General features: G+C 34.5%; 1 protein-coding gene across 1 annotated transcript in view; it reads right to left on the reverse strand.

Moving 5' to 3' along the window:
* Positions 1-1,974: 1,974 nt before the first annotated feature.
* Positions 1,975-21,658, reverse strand: part of Pcdh17 (protocadherin 17) — a 92,774-nt gene continuing 73,090 nt past the window's right edge. Inside the window, exons 4-5 of the mRNA XM_090342067.1 lie at positions 18,720-18,803; positions 1,975-2,950 (exon numbers count right to left, since the gene is read on the reverse strand). Of these exons, the coding sequence (XP_090198193.1) occupies positions 2,268-2,950; positions 18,720-18,803 (767 nt within the window). The 3' untranslated portion in view covers positions 1,975-2,267. The remainder of the gene's footprint in view (positions 2,951-18,719; positions 18,804-21,658) is intronic.

Raw genomic sequence — 21,658 nt, forward strand, 5'->3', positions numbered from 1 at the left:
CAAAATCTTAATTTAGTTCAATGTTTGGTTTTGTTTTTGTTTTTAGTATAAGGATGTTATGAAATTTATACTGTTTCTACACTGGCTTGGTGGCCAGAAAAGAAGGCACAGAATTCTCCACCAGTTTGCAAATAAGACATTTTCCCTCTGCTCCAGTGAACAAACAGCCTTTGTTTAACTCAGCACCACATTTTTCTATGGTATGGGCTCAAAACTGTTTGCCATGAAGCTGCTATATGCCAAAAAATTAAATTAAATGATGAAGGAAAATGTCAATCAAGGCATTTTCCCATCTGCTACTACTTCTCCAAGTGTTAATTTGATTTTCCCCCAATTTCTGAAATTAGAGGTTTCTCAGCCTCAAGTGAAAGTAGGTGTGAAACTTTGTAAATGTCACAAGAAAAAGTACAACCAAACAGTGGAAGAAAAAGTGTATTGTTCTCACAGGACACCAATAAAAAGAAGCAGAGGAGCACTGTAATAAGGAAACAGATGTCTTGAAATACACTACACACTGCAAATAACCAGTGCTGGTAACACACATGCATTAAAGCATTTGTCATTTTTTTTAATAGAATGGAGACACACATCTAAACCACTGAAGATACTTTTGAGAATCAATTGATGATAGGATATCTACATAGGCAGAAATTGTATGTTATGGAAAATGACATGAAGAACTTTCAGGTCTTGGTACAAATGTAATTCTTGTGATTTAGGATGACTTTAATAAAAGCTTCTACAAGGACTTGCACAGAAACATGAATGACAGATGTAATTTTTTTGACCTTTCAGTTAGTTTCCATCAGCTCACTCAAACACATTCTGAACAGATTATTTACTGTAGTACTTGGTAGACTATACATTAAACGAGAGACTTTGCTCTGAGGCACTGCTTCCCGCACTCCGTGGGGACAGGGAAGCAGGGAAAAACAAAACTCATAGAGTTCGACAGCTACCGAGGCAACACTTGCCATTTACAATATAAGCCCAAATATTTTTGCAACACAACTATATATTAATTTAATAAAATACACAATATAGTTCTTATACACTCAACAATTTGGCTCGTATGCACGGAATCTGCAATAAATCAATAAAAATATGTCATTTGATGTAAACACATTGAATCTTCTTACATTTGCACATTTAAATGGTTGTATGATTTGTGTATGTCTAAGACATTTTCACTTTCCTGAGCTCTTTTAGTGTCCACAAATGAATAAAGTACAATCATCACACTGATTCTTTCTGAATATTACCACTCAAAGGTAAATTTTTTTTCAAGATTTTCGTTTTCCATGTGAAATTGAAAACAAACCTATCAAGGTTTATATCTTTGTTGGACACTAAAATACTCAATAGGCATTTTTAATTTTCTCCTTTATTTTATTTTACCTTGTCCTAAAATTTGTTTCTTCTCTTTAATGAAGTGAATTAGTCTACATGTGTGCAGGACAAAATGGACTATATCTCTTTTTACATTTAACTTTTATACGACATGAGGTGTCTTACAAATGACCACGGAAGTTTCTGTGGGGTTTTTTTCCTGTGTTTTTGTTTTATTTTGTTTTTGACTAATGATATGGAATGCTCCTTGTGTTTATATGTGTGGCAGGTAACTTTATACAGAAATGTTTACCACAACTATGTATTAATGTTTGGTGCAGCTTGGACGACTGCAAGGTCTTTTCGGGACTTTCAGTAGAAGCCTGTGATGACTGCTAGAAATCCATCACAGATCACAAAATTATGACCCTGCTATTTTGTTTGTTTGTTTTCTGTTATGTTTTTTGAATGGGATTTATAGGTAAACAGAGAAGTCAGCATAAATCGCAGAGGACTGTCTTAGAGTCATGAGGAATACTTCAATTCGCACCACTGCATACCTTCCTAACAGATTGTCAAAAGGTTTAACGCGTCTTCTCATCCTCCTCTTTCTTTCCTCTCCATTTTCTTCTCTCTCTCTCTCTCTCTCTCTCTTTCTTTCTCTCTCCTCTTTCTCTCCTGGAACATCATTAATCGTGTCCTACGTGTAAGTTTGGTGGAAATGAAACCATTGTAATTTCTGAAAAAGAAACAGCAGTGAAAATAACATACTTGTGGCCACCTGAGATGGTCACCAAAAGCCAGAAGCAGCATTGGTCTTCCTGCATCCTTTAGGAAAAGGGTTGTCACCAGGAACCATCTTTCTTATTTTTTTAAAATCAACAGAAGAGGCGAGGAATTGCCAATGCTTGCTTGCTTGCTCGCTTGCTCTGCTTGCTTCATTTTCTCACAGCCACGGGGTCATTCCCTCGGCAGTCCTGCAAAAGCTTATCGATTTCTCTCACAACTTCCTCTGCGTCCACCGACTCTCTGCTCAGATCCCGGTTGGGATGATCAGGTTGCTCCAGGACCGGACCCATCTCTCCCGAATCCCGGCTGGCTCTGGAATGCACATCTGCGAACACTCTTGCCATCTGGTCAGAAGCCAGGAAGGGAGGGTCTCTCGGTTGCTTACTGGGGGACAGGTATTGACTGTCAGTGGGTAAGTACTGACTGTTTGCTTCGGCCAGGGCTCCCGGTTTGGCTTCACAACCATCCAGGGAGCCTTTCGTGGAGGTGCAAGGCTCGACGCAGGCCTTGGTTGGACTGCTGGATGCTGAGGGCACCTCTTGGAGGAGAGGGCTCAGGGCACGTTTGGCTTTTAAGTAAGGTTTGACATTGGCAATGAGAATAGTGTGCTCTCGCTTGTCCTTTCCAAATGTACAAAAAGTCTTTTTCCCAGTGGGATTCACAGTTTCGTAAGTCTCAGTCTCCACATTAGCTTCCACTGTGGGTACAAAGAGATTTGTGCGGTAATCTGCGTTTTCGGCTTGATTGGCTGCGGGGAACTGTGGCATCCAACACCTGTCAGAATGACCAAGCACTCGGCATTCATCCGTGCAATTAACGCACTCTTCCGCTTCTGCAAGAAACAAGAAGAGAACACAGCAAATCCCATCATTAGGGTTTCCTTTCCAGTTCTACTACAGCACTACTCAGCTCTCTGTGGGCTTTGCTTGACCTCTGGTCTCTTAATTAAAAAGGAAAAGAAAACAATAATTAAAACATTTCAGGATGGTTGCATAAACTTGCTGGTTGAGACAATGGTTTTATTTATGGCTATTCTCTGGATATTAAAGAATTCCCAGAGCCTGGAAAAAAGTAAAAAAAAAAAAAAAAAAAAAAAAAAAGCGGCCATTGGAGAATCAGGCTCCAGAGCATACAGCAGCACTGTAATCCAATCTCCTGGGGCCATCAGTCTTTGTTCTGAGTAACCCCATCCTACAAACAGTGAACTTCAAAAAGGATTAACAGGATTAATTTTTCAAATTAAGTAACAGGGCAAAAAGAGGAGTGCAAACTTCCATATCAAGTGCTAATCTGCTTTAAGAGAGGTGTTTTATCCTTATTTTACCTGTAATTTTTGTCTTGGTGACCATCATGAAATGAAAAATTTGCTTTCACAAATTTCTGAGAATGGCAACTGGAATTTTCTATCATGTGCTTTATGAATAAGCTTGTAAGAAAGTGTGCATTTCACTAAATATGCTTATGGATCAAGTAATCAGTTTTCTTCACTTCTGCTTTTTGGGTTGGTTTGTTTGGTTTTGGTCAGAAGTAGGTGAAAATGGATTTACTTAGCAAGTAATGTACAGGATAAATGTTAATTGATGACTTACTGTTTAAGTAATGCTTTCTAGGAGAATGTTTTATTCTTTTGCTGATAGAAATATGAAGCCCCTATTTAAGGCAAACTTTAATGATTCCTATTTTAAAGATGCTGATCCAGGAAAGATAAAAGAAATTCCTTCATTATGACAAGTGGGGTGTACTTCCACTGACCTCCATATCTTTAACTATGACTTTGAATGACATTTTCCTACTGCTCCCTTTCCTCTACAAATGGTGCTTTCCATTATGTTTAATGATCCATTTTTACTTTCAGGAGAGGATATTTACAATTTACCTCCATGTGATGGGAATAAGAATTCTCTGAACACTTAAGATCTCCTGGGATTTTATTTTACTTGATGCTAGATGATCCCTACAAATATATAATGCCCTGTTCATACTAGGAAAGAAAGCCTGCATCAAAGATACCTTGAAGAGAAAATAATACATTTCCATAGCACTCTTAAAATTTCACAATTTCTACTTTTCCAAGTTATATATAAAGTTTTAGGTTTGTATTTGAAGCCTGTAAACAATTCACCAGACAAACACCTCCCCGGCCAATTTTATATCAAAAAGACTGAGCAATGAAATAATTTTCTATAAGACTCAAGTGCATGACCAAGTATCAGAATAGTGACTTGATAGGACAAAAAAAATCTGGGGTATTTCCTAGCATCGTTCGTACTTGTGAAATGCTGAAATAAAAGTAGATTATATCTAGGACCAAGACATGAGAAAGAGTATCAATGTATGTGAATTAATGCACCTTCTATCTGGCAAATATAATGTAACCCTTCTATTAATTACAATAAAAAATATATGAAAAAATAAAAAAGTAGATTATATCTATTTTAATTTTTAATCTTTTCAAGAAGTGTTTTCCTTTAGGAGAAAATAAAATATTTGTTGTTGAGCAAAATTGCTGAAACTATAAGGCCATGAAGGATGATGCTAAATGAAAGGACCTCCAGCATATAGAAACAAAAGCCATATAATGAGTGATTGTTTTCCTTACTCTATTATGTTATTTCTCATCTCTTTTGCTGTCCCTTGGTTATCTCATATTGTTACAGTATCTTACCTTGTTATCTGATATATTTTATATATGCTTATTTGGTTATTTGAAATAGGATAGGGAAGGGGGCAAAGCAAGATGAGGGGTGGGATGGGGAGAGAGAAATGGGGACAGAAACATGAGAAAGGGTATCAATGTTTGTGAAGTAATACACCTTCTATCTGGTGAATATAATGGAACCCTTCTATTAATTACATTAAAATTTTAAAAAATTGCTGAAACTAGTTCTCAAGCTGAATTCTATATCAGTAAATACACTACCATGACTAGAAACGCTGTTAGAGGGACATGACCCTAAAATTGTTAACCCACCTTGACACATATTTCCTTCGGAAAAGCATTCTTTTATTTTAAATTATAGCTGATATTAACTTAAAATAATAGCAGAAAGATTTTAGAAATATTCAGTATCGACTATTGCTCTTCTTTATCTATTACAAATAAGAATCATTTCAATTGCCTTTATATCTGTTAGTGAGCATGTAAGACAATTATATCTCTAAATTAAACCTACTTTTGTTCTTCAATAACACAACAAAAAACTTTAAAATCTGCTTATTAGTTAGTATTTTTGTATCTTTTAGAGCCATAGGTATTTTCATAAACTCATTTATAACTGATGCACTCTCTGAAATAAGCCAGTGTAGTTTTATATTCTGATATTGACTGGCCTTCCATTTTGGCTGTTTGGGTAGTAACTGCTGAATGAGTTCAATATGAATTTAAGAAGAGAGGAAGAGAAAGAGATAGACTAATGCAGAGGAAGAAAATGTAAATCGACCTTGAATTTGAAACCACCAACATGAAATGATTGTTTGCACTTTAGGGCTGAAAATCTGTAGCTTTTTACTTGACTCTTTTTTGCCATATCCAGGGGAACAAATTTTGAGTATTGATTATGGTATATTACAAGCTGTTCAACTTGTGATTAGACTGTAATTTTGACGACAGCAGTTCACAGACATTGAATAGAATCGAATGGACATTTTTTTATAAACAGCAGAAACTATGAGCACAAAGCAAACTGTAACTGCTCAGAGTCAAGTAGGATTTTATGAGAGAAGAATCATTTCTGTAAGAACATAAATAGGCAAATAAGTAAGTAAAAAGGAGCTACAGTTAATCTACAGTGACTAGCTAGGCACAGAAACAAATTGGGAAGAAAAAATAAGAGAAAATGAGAGAAGAAAGATATAGAAAAAAAGGAAAAATAAAGAAAGAGAGACTAAGTAACAGAAAAGAGATACAAGGAGAAGCCAAAAAGGAATTGAGACTGAAGGAAAAGCTCCCCCCAATCCCCACCCCTGGAAAAATACAGTCATTGAAAACAAGACAATTAAACTAGAAAGACCTTGGCCATATCTACCTCTTATTAGAAATCCTTATTGTAAATCCTTATTGCAAATACTTATTTTAAGTCCTCCCAATAAACTGAATACATATAATAAAGGATAATAATACTGAATAATAACAATGTTTTCTCTCAAACCTTATTGCTATAAAGATAGATATTCGAATGTCTATTCAAAGAGAACAGATCTGAGAATAAAGGTGTAATTGCAAAAGCTACAAAAATTATAGATTGCCAATAATTGAATAAGTTTTAGTATTCATGTAAGAAAACCATTTAAACACTTGACAACAAAACAGAAAAACAGCTAATCTCTTAAATATATAATTCCCCAGAATAACATGAGATAATCAAGTAATTGTAATGAGTCAGTATTCCATATGTGTGTGTGTGTGTGTGTGTGTGTGTGTGCGCGTGTGTCCATGCACAAGTGTATGTGCCTGCCAGTCCTGGGGACCTAAGTCAGTCCCTAGTGTGCTGTCCATAAGCTTTTGTAGTCAAGGCTCTACTACTTGAGCCACAGCTCTACTTCTACTTTTCTGATGGTTAAATTGGAGTTCAGAGTTTCATGCATATTCTTAGTAAGACTTTGAAGTGCCATCCTCAGATCTCAATCTCCTGAGTAACTAAGGCTACTCAGTGCCCCGTGGCACTGGTTTGGTCTAATTTCAGTGTTACGATTCATTTTCAGCATGGTGGTGCTACACACCTGTAATAGTGAAACCCAGGAGGTAAAACAAGAAGACCAAAATTACAAGGCCAGACTAGGCTAGGTAGAGAATTCCTGTCTTCAAAAATACATAAATAAATAAAAATAAAAAATCATTTTCTACAGTCCTATTGTCGTACTATCACATGCTCTGAAAGGGATGTATTTGCAGTCATCTTAGTTCAATTTTGAACCTTAATTTATGTAATCATTTTGCGAAAGGCATAATTCAAGTAACTACAGAATGATTGTAAGTTTTGCTTTTCAACTGAATCTCTGCCCATGTGTAGATCTTTATTTGTATGATGTAATAAATTTAAGTTTTGTCTAGACATAGTCTACACTTTTTAAACCAAGAATACACTTTTATAACCAAGAATACTTGAACATTAACATGAGAAATTTTTATAAGAAATTACAAGTGAATAGGAAAGTATTCTATTTCTATGTAAGAGATAACACAAGATAATATTTGTTATTGTATTAGGAAAATAGATTTTATATATTTGTTAATTTAGTGAAATTATTACATAAATAGATATGTCTGTTTATAGAACTTTTGAATTAAAAAAATCAATAAAACAGGCATGTGACATATGTCTGTGATATCAGCATTCTATACTGAGGGGGAAAAAATGTGAATTCAGTGCTTTGTCTAGACAATATAGGGAGACCATCTCTCTAAAAATGGATGTCAAATTTGATCAGCTCATTTTTAAAATCACTTTTGAATTCAGAATATCATATAATTAAAGCAACGAGGTGTTGGTAGCTCACACTTTTAATCCTAACTTCTCAGAAACCTGAAGTCTGGATGGTCATGGTTAGTGGCTAGCTGTGGCAAAAAGATTTACTCAAACTCCGATCTCCCAAATAACTAGCAAGAAATGGCTGGGAGCATGGTTTTAGTGGTAAAACACCAACCAAGTTTAAACTCTAGTATTACCAGTAAAACAAAACTAACATAGCTAACAAAAAACAAATCTAACAAAAAATTCAACCAAATTTTCTACTATTAATATTATTAGGTGCATAGGCTACAGGCTCTGTGAAAGGAGCTAATAAGGACCGCAATTAAGAGTGAAGATGCTTTTTTCATTTTTTTGCCAGTCCCAGGGCTTGAACTGAGGACCTGAGTACTGTCCTTGGGTTTTCTCAAAACTAGGGCTCTACCACTTGAGCTATAGCACTGCTTTGTACCTTTTCTATTGTATGTGATTCCAAGGACTTGAACCCAAGTCTTCCTGAATGCTAGGCAAGCACTCTATCACTAGGCTGAATTTTCAGCCCTGAAGATGGTTTTGAAATAAAATGCTCAACAAAGATTAGTAAACCACTGCCCAAAATGAAGATTTTGGAAACCCTGAGTGAAATAACCTATGTGCTATAATTTCCGTGGTATGAAAAGAATAGCAAAAGATCAGCCAAAACCCATTCTAACTTCCTAGTGAATCTAAGTCTTTATTCTACTGTGTTGCTCTTGGCCAAGAACATCACAAATTGGAAGCTTAAACTTATTTTCCTTGACCTCAAAGTACTATACAACAGTCATAAGGAGAAAAAAAAATTACATGGCAACTCAATTGTCACCACATAGGGAATTGTTACAAAACAGAAGGATTTCCTGTCCTTCATTACAAAATTACCTGTCACCTCAGAGTTCCCATATTTATCCATCTGAGAACTTTTCCAGCATTTGAGTTGCATATGTGCTTCTGGTTTCTGCTTCTGACTATTTTCTTTTCTTTTCTTTTCTTTCTTTCCTTTTTTTAATGACATCTGTGATACATCAGGGCATCCATCAGTAAGGATGTTGTAAAGTGAGGTGACCACAGAAACAGATACTTAGGAATCTTCTGTGCTTTATGACTACCAACAAAATGGTTTTGTTTCTGTTTTGCAAACAGCTTCTGTGGGTGGTTGGCACTCTTTCTAACAGCATCTTAAAATTAGAAATGTTTCCAAGTATATAGTTCCATAAATGGAAACCCACTTTTTTTGTTCTCATTCTTTTTTTTTTATATTTTTAATTTACCTTCCTTTCATCAACCTAAGCTTTCATAACACCTAATTAGTTGCTTATAAAAGTAGAATAGGCACCCATCTCTATCCATGTCTGACAATGTTCTATAGATTAATTCGACAAAATATAAAGTAGGGTGACTAACACTGCTTCTCTATGTACCCCAAAAACGTTGAGAAGCTGAGACAATTGACTAGTAGTACATTGGCAGCAGTTTCCTATTAAAAGGTTTTAGTGGTGCAACAATAGCTTGATTTTACTTTTACTTTAGCACATGCACACACACACACACACACACACACTCATGCATTCACATATTTCTCTGTGAAACTAAACAATTGCAATTAATTCAAAAGCATTCTAATAGGACAGAGGAAAATGGAAAATATCAATGCTAAAATAGAAATCATGTCAGAATCCAGTCCAGAACAACTGCTAATAAAGTAGTTTTTTTTCCTTCACTAAGTTGGCATCATTTGCCACATCCTGTGAACTGACACTTCTCTAACATAAACTGCTCTTTCTTTTCTGGGCTATGTTGATTATTATTCACTTACTTCCCTTTGCTATCCTATAAAGCCCTGACACTTGCTGTGGTGTTACTGTGAGTCATTCCACATAACTAAGACCTAGACAATTTATATTCATACAAATGATTTCCAGTTGTGACTTCTGTGCCCCATTTACTAGTATGTTTCAAAAAGAAATACAACTCTGGCTTCACTCAGTCTGTCTATAAGGAGAGTATCCAGTTTACTTTCACTATTTTTAAGGACAGAGCAGCATAGCAAAGTTTGGTCCCCAAACTAAATCTCTTATGTCCCAATTTTAAAAAAATTCTCATAGCACTATTTTATCAAATACAAGCTTTTTTTTAAATTCTCAGAATGTCCACGTGACTATCTGACTTCATCTTGGTATTACCTTTAATAGACTTTGTCAGTTTTTCAGGGAAGAACAAAAATGAGAAGGGGAAAGGTAACATGGGAAAATCAGTCCTTTGCCCAGCTAAGTGCTGTCATATTACATGTCTTGTACTTTTTATTACTGCGGTAGGACCTACGTTGTTCTACTTATTGAGTATCAGAAAAATAAACACATACATAGATATGAGATGTTGTTTTCTATCCCTTCCGTTTACAAAGTAGGGGATTATACTATGTTACAACACACTCACTTCATGAGGATGCTTGCACATAAACCAGTGATATAAGGAAGAGGTCCCTGAGAAGTGGAAACATTTTGCCATATAGAACAAAAGTTTAAAGGCAGACTTCATATAGTAGAGATACGATGAAAAAATACATACTTTAGGTGCATGCATGGCTTTTACTTTAGTTGTGAAATATTACTCTACCTTCTTTTGATAGGCAGAAAGCATATTTTAAAGGGGAAGTTATTATAATGCCATCAAATACTCAAACCATGGCAGCAATAAAATTCCAGTCCTCAAGCATGCACCTGCATCACATAATGCTTTGTAATGTATTGCCACAAAAGAATTCAGATACAAGAAACTACTGGCCTATACAATATCATGTTGGAGTGAATCCAGATTTCCAGCTGGGTATGTGGAGTTACTTTTCACTTTGGAGAAGCATTTGCACTTACTACTCAACACATCTGTACATCTTCAGGAATGGTTTTAAAGGTGACCTTTGGGTGGTATTAAAATGCCTATCAGGGGCTGGGAGAGTGGCCTAGTGGTACAGTGCTTGTCTAGCATGCACAAAGCCCTGGGTTAGATTCCTTGGTGACACACACACACACACACACACACACACACACACACACACACAGAAAAAGCCAGAAATGGCATTGTAGCTCAAGTGGTAGAACACTAGCCTTGAGAAAGCCCAAGGACAGTACCCAAGCTCTGAGTTCAAAACCCAGGACTGGCAAAAAAAAAAAACACCCAAATGAATGAATGAATCAATAATAAATAAATAGATAAATAAAATGCCTATCAGAATGTCATTTTGGGGAGGGTCTACATCGCACCATAAATAGTCCTATGAGATGGAAAAAACACAAGTTGAAATAAAATTTATGATCTGGAACAGATGTAAAGCAGAAAGCACAAGGTACAGACAACAATAAGAATGTAAAATATGAAATGAAGATAGGAAACAGATATGTGTCCTGTGGCCCCAATGTTCAGAGATTCATTTTTAAATTTTAGCTCTGCCTCTTCCTCCAGTCCCATCATCACCTTAGCAAATGTTTGTAAGTGAAGGCACAGAAAGTGCCTTTCCATGTCTTTCCTAACATATACACTGAAGAGAAATGGCTTTCAGTCAGTACTGTGCTAGAAGAACAGAATGTGCTATTTTTTAATTGAAAAACATTCCTCTCCAATAAAACAAACAAACAAATAAACACATACACCTCAACTATGCCAACACAGTGAATTCTGTGGGTGTATTAAATGTGTGTAGCTCCGCAGTTACTTTGGAGAAGTTGCACTCAATAATTCATAAGGTAAGAAAGCCTAAACATCTCATTTGTATCTAGGTACTGTAAGTCTTCAGCAGAGATATCATCAGTAGGAAGTTGTGGAACACACATTTTTTTAGAAGAGGTTGATGGTAAATAAACTCCCCTTTCAATACTTCATCTTCCAAAAGTATAGTTTTTGAAAAATAGCTTAAGTTTTGTGTGGAAACTAGAAACTAGATTTGAAACTAGCAGAGAGGGAGTGATTCTTGAGCAATGTCATCTTTGAACTATGTCCTAGGAATGTCAACCTACAGCTATCCTGAGAAATTGTGATGTTGTGAAAGATGTCCTATAAGAGATGATGCTTGGAATCTTATTCAAAGGATGACCAAATTTCAATGGAACAGAAATATGGAATTCAGGCTAGGAGTTTGGCCTAGTGTAGAGTGCTTGCCTAGCATGCAGGAAGAAGGGAGTTGACATCCTCAGTCCCACATAAATAGAAAAAGCTAGAAGTAGTGCTCTGGCACAAGTACAGTGCTCAAGCCCCTGAGTTCAAGTCCCAGGACTGGTTAAAAAAAAGAGAAAGGTAAAGAAATAGGGAATTCACTGCACATAAAGATATTAGAAAGAGAAACAACCACTACAGAATAATGTGTACGTCAAAGAGATTAGTTTTATACATCCAATCATTTATGGTACAATGCTTCCCCCCCCAAAAAAAAAACCTGACAATATAGGTGAAATTAGCTGACATGTGAAGGATGAGAAAAGCTGTTTCTTGTTTGGTTTTCAGCATGAGGGATTGAACCCAAGGCCTCAAAAGTACAAGACATATACTCTATCACTGAGCAACACTGTAAATAGAAAAGTTATAAATAAAAGCCCAAATTCAACTGGCAATGTAGCACAAGGGTTTTGAGCAGGTGACTGTACAACTCATAAATTTTGAATTATTTGAGTGCTTCAGTTGGATAAATATTGGATAACATTTATAACCCTACAAGATTGTGATGGCGTAAGGATAGCTGCATTCAGATCATTTGTGGAAACACGTCTAAAACGTTGATATCTTCACAGCTACAATGAAATCTGACATTATTCTCTAATCTAAAAGGTATGAACAGAATTACTCATTCTTCTCCCAAGTTTTTGTGCCTTATCCAGCTCCTCTCATACTAAATTTTAAAAAGTCACCATATTCTACTACTTTCAACTTATATCAGAACTACAAGTACAATCTTGCACTGTATAATTGTGCATTAGAGAAAAGTACTTCATCCTGTATCTAATTCAGTTTTCTCTTTCCTATCCTGTTATTCTTTTTTTTTTTTTTTTTTTTTTTTTTTTTTGCCAGTCCTGGGCTTGAGCTCGGGGCCTGAGCCCTGTCCTTGGACTTTCTCAAGGCTAGAGCTCTACCACTTGAGCCTCAGCACCACTTCCAGCTTTTTTTTTCTTTTTTTCTATATATGTGGTACCGAGGAATCGAACATGGGTCTTTGTGAATGCTAGGCAAGCACTCTACCACTAGGACAAACTCCCGGCCTCTTCTGTTATTTTTAATCAATCAGAATAATCAGATATGATCACATGCCTAGAAGATTAAAGGCTTCTTTTGGAAGATAAAAACTATTGAAGAAAAGAGGTCCTTATGCACTTAGGAAAGAAATAGTAAGTCATCAAAAACAAAGAAAAAACTTTTAGCTGGGGCTCAGGTGGAGTGTCTGTAATCCTAGTTACTCAGGAGGCTGAGATCTGAGGATCACGGTTTAAAGCCAGGCTTCTCAATAATGCCTGTGAGACTCTTATCTCCAATTAATCATCAGAAAACCTGAAGAGCTCAGAGAAAATGTTCAGGTCCAGAGTTCAAGCCTCATGACTGAAAAAAAAAAAAAAGAACAAAACAATTTAAATCTAGATTTTGATCTTAGATACCTTTCATGCTTTATATCAAGAAAAATAATTAACTTTTTTTCCAAAATGAGTATTTTGTATCAGATTTTAAAAGGTTATCATTTTCCAAATGAATTGTAATACCTTTTATTATTTTTCTATCTATTTGTCCCATTAAAACTTATGCCCTTTAAGAGTCAAGATTCTTTCTGATGAAACATCCTTTCAAAAGACATAATTTTCTAAATGAGAAAAATGCCTTAAATGTTGTAATGGAAAATATAACAAAACATTAGATATTATTGGTATTCTAAAACATGAACAACCATTTCTAGGAGATTATTTACTGATAAATCATGCATTTGTGAGCCTGCAATGTCATTTTTCAGAAGGACCCTGGGACCTGTAAGATATTATGCATAATAGCTTTGTATTGTTGTGACATGTGTATTATTTAATGTAATATAAGATCTGTCTAATAAATGCCATGTCTATATAATAACACAGAGAATATCATTTTCCATGATAAGACAAACCAATCTTCTCTGACATATATTCCACTCAAACTTTTTGCTTAGAAAATTATTTAACACAGACACTATTTCTGAAGTCAATGCCTCTATATAAGTAATTAACTATTCATGATTTTAATTTAAGGAAAGCAGTAAGTATCCTAACCTATACCTAATCATCCATAGGTTTCTTTCTTGTTTCGCAGTTTTCTTTTCGCTTTTTCCTTATACTGTGTGAAATCTAAAATAATCCATCATCTTTGTTTAGTGTTAAATGCCTTTATACTTTATACTTTATCTGAGAGCTATCATAACTTATTTAAAAAGTGTTTATGATTTTTGAGTCTTGAAGGAGTTAACTCATCTTTTGAAAGAACTTGATTTATATGCAGTGAGAAACTTATGTTCTGTAGGCAATAGTTAGTAAAAAGCTGTTCAGTTCACAAGGACAAATTTAAATTCTAGCAACTTAAATAATTTTGTGAATTTCAGACCAAAGACTGCAAATATGCTACTATTCTTCATTTTTAGAGAGTATGTTTTTTTCTTATACCACTATTGCCTCTGCGAGCTAACTCCATCTCTAATAATGACACCATTTTTTTATGGGGGCAGTCATGGGGCTTGAACTCTGGAGCACTGTCTCTGATCTCTTCAGCTCAAGGCTACTGCCCTATCCCTAGAGCCTCAGCCCCACTTCCTGTTTTCTAGTGGTTAATTGGAGATAAGAGTCTCACGTTCTTTAGTGCCTGGGCTGCCTTTGAACTAAGGACTCTCCTCTTGAGTAACTAGGATTATAGGCGTGAGCCACTGCACCTGGCTTAATGTCACCGTTTTTGGAGAAGACTGAACTTATTTAAGATTCAAGTCATTCTTTTAGCAAAATGATAATCCTGTAAGGAAGGACAAAACAATGTGCTGATTAAGCCAAACTCTTCGTAAAACTCAAGCATGACAGTGCTTTTAGTGCTTTTTTGCTCATGCTTGCTATCTGATTTCCTTGGGGAGGTATATATATTTACCAACTTCAATCCTGCAGTTCATTTTATTTCCAGCACTTCTTTCTTTAAGTTTTCTAGATTAATCAAAATTGGATTGATTTTTAGCCTCCTGCAAAAACAGGATTTATGCACAAATAGCTAATTTTTTTCTGCTTATTAATAACTAATAAAAGTCTGTCAATAGGATATGGGAGTCCCGGAGGATGGATTTCAAAGATGTCAGTACTGTAATATTACAGTGATATCCTAGGGTCCAAACACCAATCACTAAACTCAAGGAATTCCACTCCAAAGATGAAAACTAAGGTTTCTGCTGTCATCTAGAATTAGGTAAACTATGAAGACGGATGTGGTTCCCAGTGAAGATAGATTCTCTAGTGTTTTTCAAGGTGTAATATTCCTTTAAGGAAAAAGATGCAATTTTTAAATGTTTAAAAAGGGAGAAATATGTATGAAATTATACCAGTGAATGTCTCTTATATTATGAAATGCTAAAATATAGAGCTGCATATTCTTTCATGCATGTTTACACATGCACAACTGCTTGTGTGAATGCACACTCCCACAAACCAATCCCCCCCCACACAAAAGACAATAAATATGTTACTTCACTCTTTTTACTGAAAGGAACCTCCTAGGAAAGAAATTTTTTTCTGATATAATATTAAAACAGTATTCAAAGGTATGCTCCAGATAAAGGACAAGAAGTTCAAATCTTAATAATATGAACTTCATCACTCTACAAGCAGACTCTTTCCTCCAACCAACTGACCCTAATGTAATTTAGTATATTATTATATTAACCAGTGACATATAAATAAAGGATAAGAAAGGGAAGATACTTTACATTTTATAAAAAATACTGCGGAATTACTCCCTTAAAATCATTCCATTGCCAGGACCTGCAAATGGAGGATGAAATAATTGGAAGCTGATTTCTTCTGTTGTGTGATTGGGTCAATCCTAGCATGAAAATTTAAGCAAAATCAATATATTCAATACCCATATTCTAGAGTAAATATACTGAAATGTTTCTCATAATGGGTTTACTGGCAATGACAAGACATTTTTCTAGTAACAGCTTTAACATTTTGCAATCACTAAAACACACTGAAGCAATAAAGAATTTAGGAAAGAGATATGGAAATTCACATAGAAAGACAGAAGATGTGTGCTCTCTCGATTATCCCATTGTGGAATCAAATCAAGGATCCATAGCTACCGAAGATGGCTATATGTAAATCACAGTAAAGATAAAAATATGTGCTTAAAGGATATGAGCATTCCTCATGGAATGAATATTCAGATACCAAACAGAGTCTATGATGAGGTTTAAGTCATTTTCTTATCTTAGAGAATTTTTCAGTGAGTAAATTGATAATCAGCAATATTCAGAACAAAGCATAGGTGATAAAAGTAAAATATACTCATCTCTGAGAAGAGCAGAAACAGAAAGAAACACAAATATCAGAGAACTTATTTTATTTTTAGACTTGTATTCTAAATCTACTTTAAACTAATTCATATTAATATCCCAGGGAAAAATCATTAAGATAATCTTTGCTCACTGAGGTATGCTGTATTTGAGCATTCCTGTTAACTATAGGAAAAAGTGATTGGTTGCTATAGCAAACTTCTTGAAAACTATTTTTAAGAAGCTGGTTTTTAGAACCTCCATGGTTCTTAGAGAAAAAAATGCAACATCAACTACTCAGTTTGGTGTTCAAAGAATTCTACAAAACTTCTCACATAAACTCTTCAGGCACAGAAACAATGACAAATTGTAACAATTCAAAATTATGCACTTGCTTTAAGCAAATCTCTTTAAGTATGCTTAGGAAGAAACCTTATTAACTCTAAAATTCCTTGAGAAATATAACTAAATACATCAATCAGAGAATGTGGAAAGCTACTGGACATAAAATTGCAATCACAATCTCTTATACACAGAGACAACAACTTCAATATGAATGCCAATTCACCATAAAGCTTGCATGTGACTTATCAGTTCTAGATGACTGTATTTCTTTGTAGCTTGATATTAGCGCTCTACCACTTGAGCACCACAGTGCTACTTCTTAGATGACTGTATTTCTTAATCTAAAATTGCTTAGTATTAGAATCCAAGATTCACCTGGAAATAGAATATAATTTAACTACTTGATTTGGAATGCTTCTAGTGAAGTATTTAATGTTCATTTATTCAGCTGATAAAAAAATACATGACTGGGGCTGGTGTTTGGCCTAGTGGTGGAGTGCTTGCCTAGCATGCACGAAGACCAGGGTTTGATTACTCAGTACCATATATATAGAAAAGTCAGAAGTGGGGCTGTGGCTCAAGAGGTAGAGTGCTACCCTTGAGAAAAGCTCAAGGACATTGCTCAAAGTCAACTTCCAGGACTGGCAAAAAATTATATATATGTGTGTGTGTGTGTGTGTGTGTGTGATTACAAAGATATTACATCTAGCTATGTGTAGTACTGAAAAATAGAAAAGAAATATTAGAAGTACTTGGTAATTAGAAACATCTATTCTTCTTATGTAGTATTATTTCATTATTATAAACAAATGTATCTGCAAACAGGTTTGCATAAACTTTCTAAAACAAATGAATTTATATATTTATTAAGCATTTTAACATGTACAACTTATTCATCTACTTATTGACAATGGAACACGAAAGTTGTGCAGTTTTGGCTGATATTTATGAGAGATTGACTCCAAAAATTTTTGAAATGCTAAAACTCATCAATGGTTTATAATCAATATGAAATCATAGCTACTTTGTGTACATGTACATATATATGTATATATGTATGAATATTCACAACTTGCATTTTCAAATTTCACCTTCACAAACAAAGACAGGTATATCCTAACTCACTAAAATTTTTGCTTGTATTTTGTTTCCAATTGCATTAGTTTCCATAGAAGAATGAAAGCATCTTCTCTCTGTGGCATGAGTAAAGCAAGACAAATAAATATAATAGTGAATCATAGATTGCTAGAATAGGTAGGGATGTTTTCAACACAGAAACAATCCAATATAAGCATTTTCTCCCACATCTTGAGCTTTCCTATGTAAAGATCAAAGCACTCAGAAAGCAATTAAATATATTCAAGTGATTCAGAGAGTCAGACATATAAATCCTGAGATAGACAAATATAATACAGTGAGATAAAATTTACCTGTGATAGAAACATCCTTTCTGCTTTCCAATTAATCCACCCACTTATTTCCAATGTTAATAAGCTTTACCAAATTATCTACATCAATTCCAGAGCATACTTGGAGATTAGAATACATTAGGCAGTTATCTAGTTTAGGGGATTTTAATATTGAGTTTCATTAGTTGTTATACGTTATATAAATTTGTTTCTGCCATGCCTCTAGAACTCTGTCAAGTTCATATATAAAGAATTCAAAGAGTAACATATAAAGCAGATTTTAACATATTTTCAGAAAAGAAACTTATCTAATATATCTATCATTGTCCAACAGAACAGAAGGATTTAGAAACCCAGAGTTCATTAGCAACATGAAGGCTAGAACAGTACTTGATACTTATACCCACTACTTCACATCTTAAGAAAACATTTAGCCTCCTCTTTCCTGAACAGCCAGCCCATTTTCCATTCCATCAATTTCTTCCTTAGCATTTACAATACTAGTTATAAGGGAAAATTAGTATTAGTCGTACACTCATTTTACTCGAAGTAATTAGGAATTTAACCACTAAAACGCACTTAAGAATAATAAACTCAAAAAAGTATCTGATTTGAATCAATAGTTGGACTATTATCTCAAACCTTACTACTATGCAACATTTTCTTTTCTGAAATGCTAGTAACCCTGGTGCAGAAGTAACAGTAAATTACTTACTACTCTTTCTTTAAAGAAACCAAGTCTACAAAGTTTCTGCATGACGAATGTACAGTCACATGAGTGCCATTAGGTAACAGGTACAATTCTGACCACAGAGAGGAAAGCTAGCAGATGAAGAAATTGCTCACCTGGAGGAGGCAGATCAACAGATTGAAGTCTAGCTGTGATGGTGTGTAGGGTGAGGATAGCAAAGGAAAGCAAAGTCGGGAATGCTTGAAAAATAAAATATTTTTTAGTTAACAAAGAGAAAAACCAGGTAGGCGGAAAAAGGGCCAACTGAATCATGAATCCTTCTCTACCAATTTTAATTTTTATCTTAAAATTCCTGAGATGGGTCAGTCCTAAGAGATATTGCCCTTGACATTTTCCCAGGTACATAAGACTTAGTCTGTTTGTAAAAGAAAATACTATTAGGAGTTATTTTAATTTAAATGAGATGGAAGTAACAAGAAGTAACCACATGAATCCTAGGTCTTTGGGAAAAGCAGTCATGATGAGGATGAGGATGCATCCACTTATCCAAAGGGAAATAAATATCCAGTCTAGAGAGAAATTATCAACAACCATACCACAGATATTAACATTAGCAACTGTCTATTCTGTAATACTTCCCCAAACCAAGGCTTTAATAAGCATGTTTACTGCATCTTGAAATTAGTTACGTAATGTATGTTGTCTGGAATTCAAACAGTTGACTATATGTAATTTGGCTAATATTTAAAAGTGCATTTTTAATTAGTGATTACATATATTTCAAAATGTATGTGTGTATACATATATATTCATACATAAATTTATAATCACTTGACAATAATTCCATACCTATCAATATATATGCATGTGTACATATATATATATATATATTACTTTTAATAGCAGCTCCTATTTTCCTTCTGCCATGAAACATGATAAAAAATTAAGGAAATGCAATGCATATTTTATTTTTTACTTTGTTTTCTTTGTAAGTTTCTGCCTTAGATACATTATGTATAATTGATATACTTCCTGAGTTGAGGAAAAAGAGAAAGACCATTTTGTTTTGCATTACTGTTAGTGAAATGTGTAGTAGAGATGAGAAATCAATTGCTGTTTAAGTAAAGTTCTTTGGGATAAAGGGCTTGTTTTTAAGAAACAGTAGTTTTATCTTTAAAACTGTCTCTTATCACCATCTACTGCATCCTTTCCACTGGAATTTAATCCTTCAGCATACTCATGTAAAATATGTTGAATGCTAATAAAACAGGCAGCTCAAACATGTTTTTCACTGCTGTCCTGCAAATGATTTTTTGTTTTTTCTTTATTCCCTTGGCATTTTGTTTAATTTGATTATGTTTCTTGCTTTTTCTTAAATAACACTCCTGCAACAGATGGGAAAACCTGAAAATCAGCCTGAACCCTGTATATGATTAAATTACACCTATTGTGATATTTATTGTAATATAGGGAACATAGAATATACACAATATTTGTTTAGGGTTAGGACAAATAATCTATAGTCAGCTTACTGCTATGTTCAGCTTAAAATTCTGTCATTCTTGTCAAAAACACATAGGGAAAATATATAGTGCCTTCTTTATTCTGATTGTGTTATTACCAGACACATTATCTTTTCTACATGTGACACAGTTCTCTTAAATTTGCAATCCTAACAGTAACTGGACTTCTAGCTTTTGATTATTTCACTAGATAAAAGCTATTTACCATCACTTGACAATAATTCAAACACAATGCTGAATACCTTTAAAATTGTAAATATAATGGAGCTATAAATCACAGAACTGCCTTAATCAGGAAAATGCATTTCATCTAAGTTGATAAAAATCAGCTACATAGGCTATTCACTGGGTTAAACACCATGTCCCTGAAATTTTAGTTCACTCAGAACATCAGAAGATGAGCTAGAAATCAAGGTCTCCGACTATGTAATTGAGTATGAAGAGGTCATATTGGGTTGGAATTGGCCCTAATTCAAAGAATGATATGAGACAAGGAAAAGCAAACCATAGTGACAGGCAGCCATAGAGATGGAAGGGTGTTTCTGGGGATCCTGACAAGCACTGAGAAGTGGCACAAAACATGGAAGAATTCTCCCTGGACCCACCAGAGTATAATACCTTATTGGTGCCTGGGTTTGCACTTCTAATTTGCAGATGTGTTACAAAACTGGTAACTACTGCATAAAGCTTCTAGGTTAGAAGTGTTTTGTTACAGCAACCAAAGGAAACTAATGCAGACTATCCAACAAGAAATTTCAAAATATAAACTATCAAAATTACAAAAAAATTCAATGGCGAAGTCAAGAGGACAAATTTAAAAACTGTGTTCTGTAAATGTGAAACAAAATTGAAAGGACCAAAGTAGAATGTGATGTTTCCACATATAAAGAACTTGGCTTAGGAACTGAGAACATGCTAAACTGATACCACTGACTAACAGACCTAATGGGATTCTTTCAGAAGCCATGTTTTATATTTCCCCAAATTATACCACATACTTTTATTACTGACATTCATTCCTCAATAATGAGAGTTCAAATTAATAAACAGCCAACTATAGCACATTGTGTTTTCTAGCAATGTTGGGTCTTTATAATTAGATGAATTAAATGGGCTTTTGACTCAATATATATTCAAAGTTAGGGTATCTTTATAAGTAGGTTACCTCATTATAAGACAAGAAGGGCCTACAGAATACTTTTTTAAAATACAAAATAATTGTTCTGCTTTCTTGTTTTTCTAATGTTTTGTGGTATTTTTCCAGCTTGTATTGTTCATTTTTATATTTTAGCACAATTTTCTGAGCCTACTTTGCGTAAAATGTTTCCTTATTTACTCATGAGTTATCAAGGAGTCTGCAGCTAAAATATATAAATATATGTGCATGAGTATTTAGATTAAAAATCAAAACAATCAGTTCTCAATACTCTATTTGTGCTAACCTTGTCATACTTGCATAACTGAGTAGTAAGAAATTTTATATGGAAAACAGTTTATTCAAATAGATGATAATAAATATTATATTAATGTACATGTTAATTTTTTCATGCCTTGGATTTCATAGTTGTACA

Source organism: Megascapheus bottae, chromosome 11, assembly GCF_031878675.1.
Source record: "Megascapheus bottae isolate mThoBot1 chromosome 11, mThoBot2.hap1, whole genome shotgun sequence".
NCBI classification, from domain to species: Eukaryota; Metazoa; Chordata; class Mammalia; order Rodentia; family Geomyidae; genus Megascapheus; species Megascapheus bottae.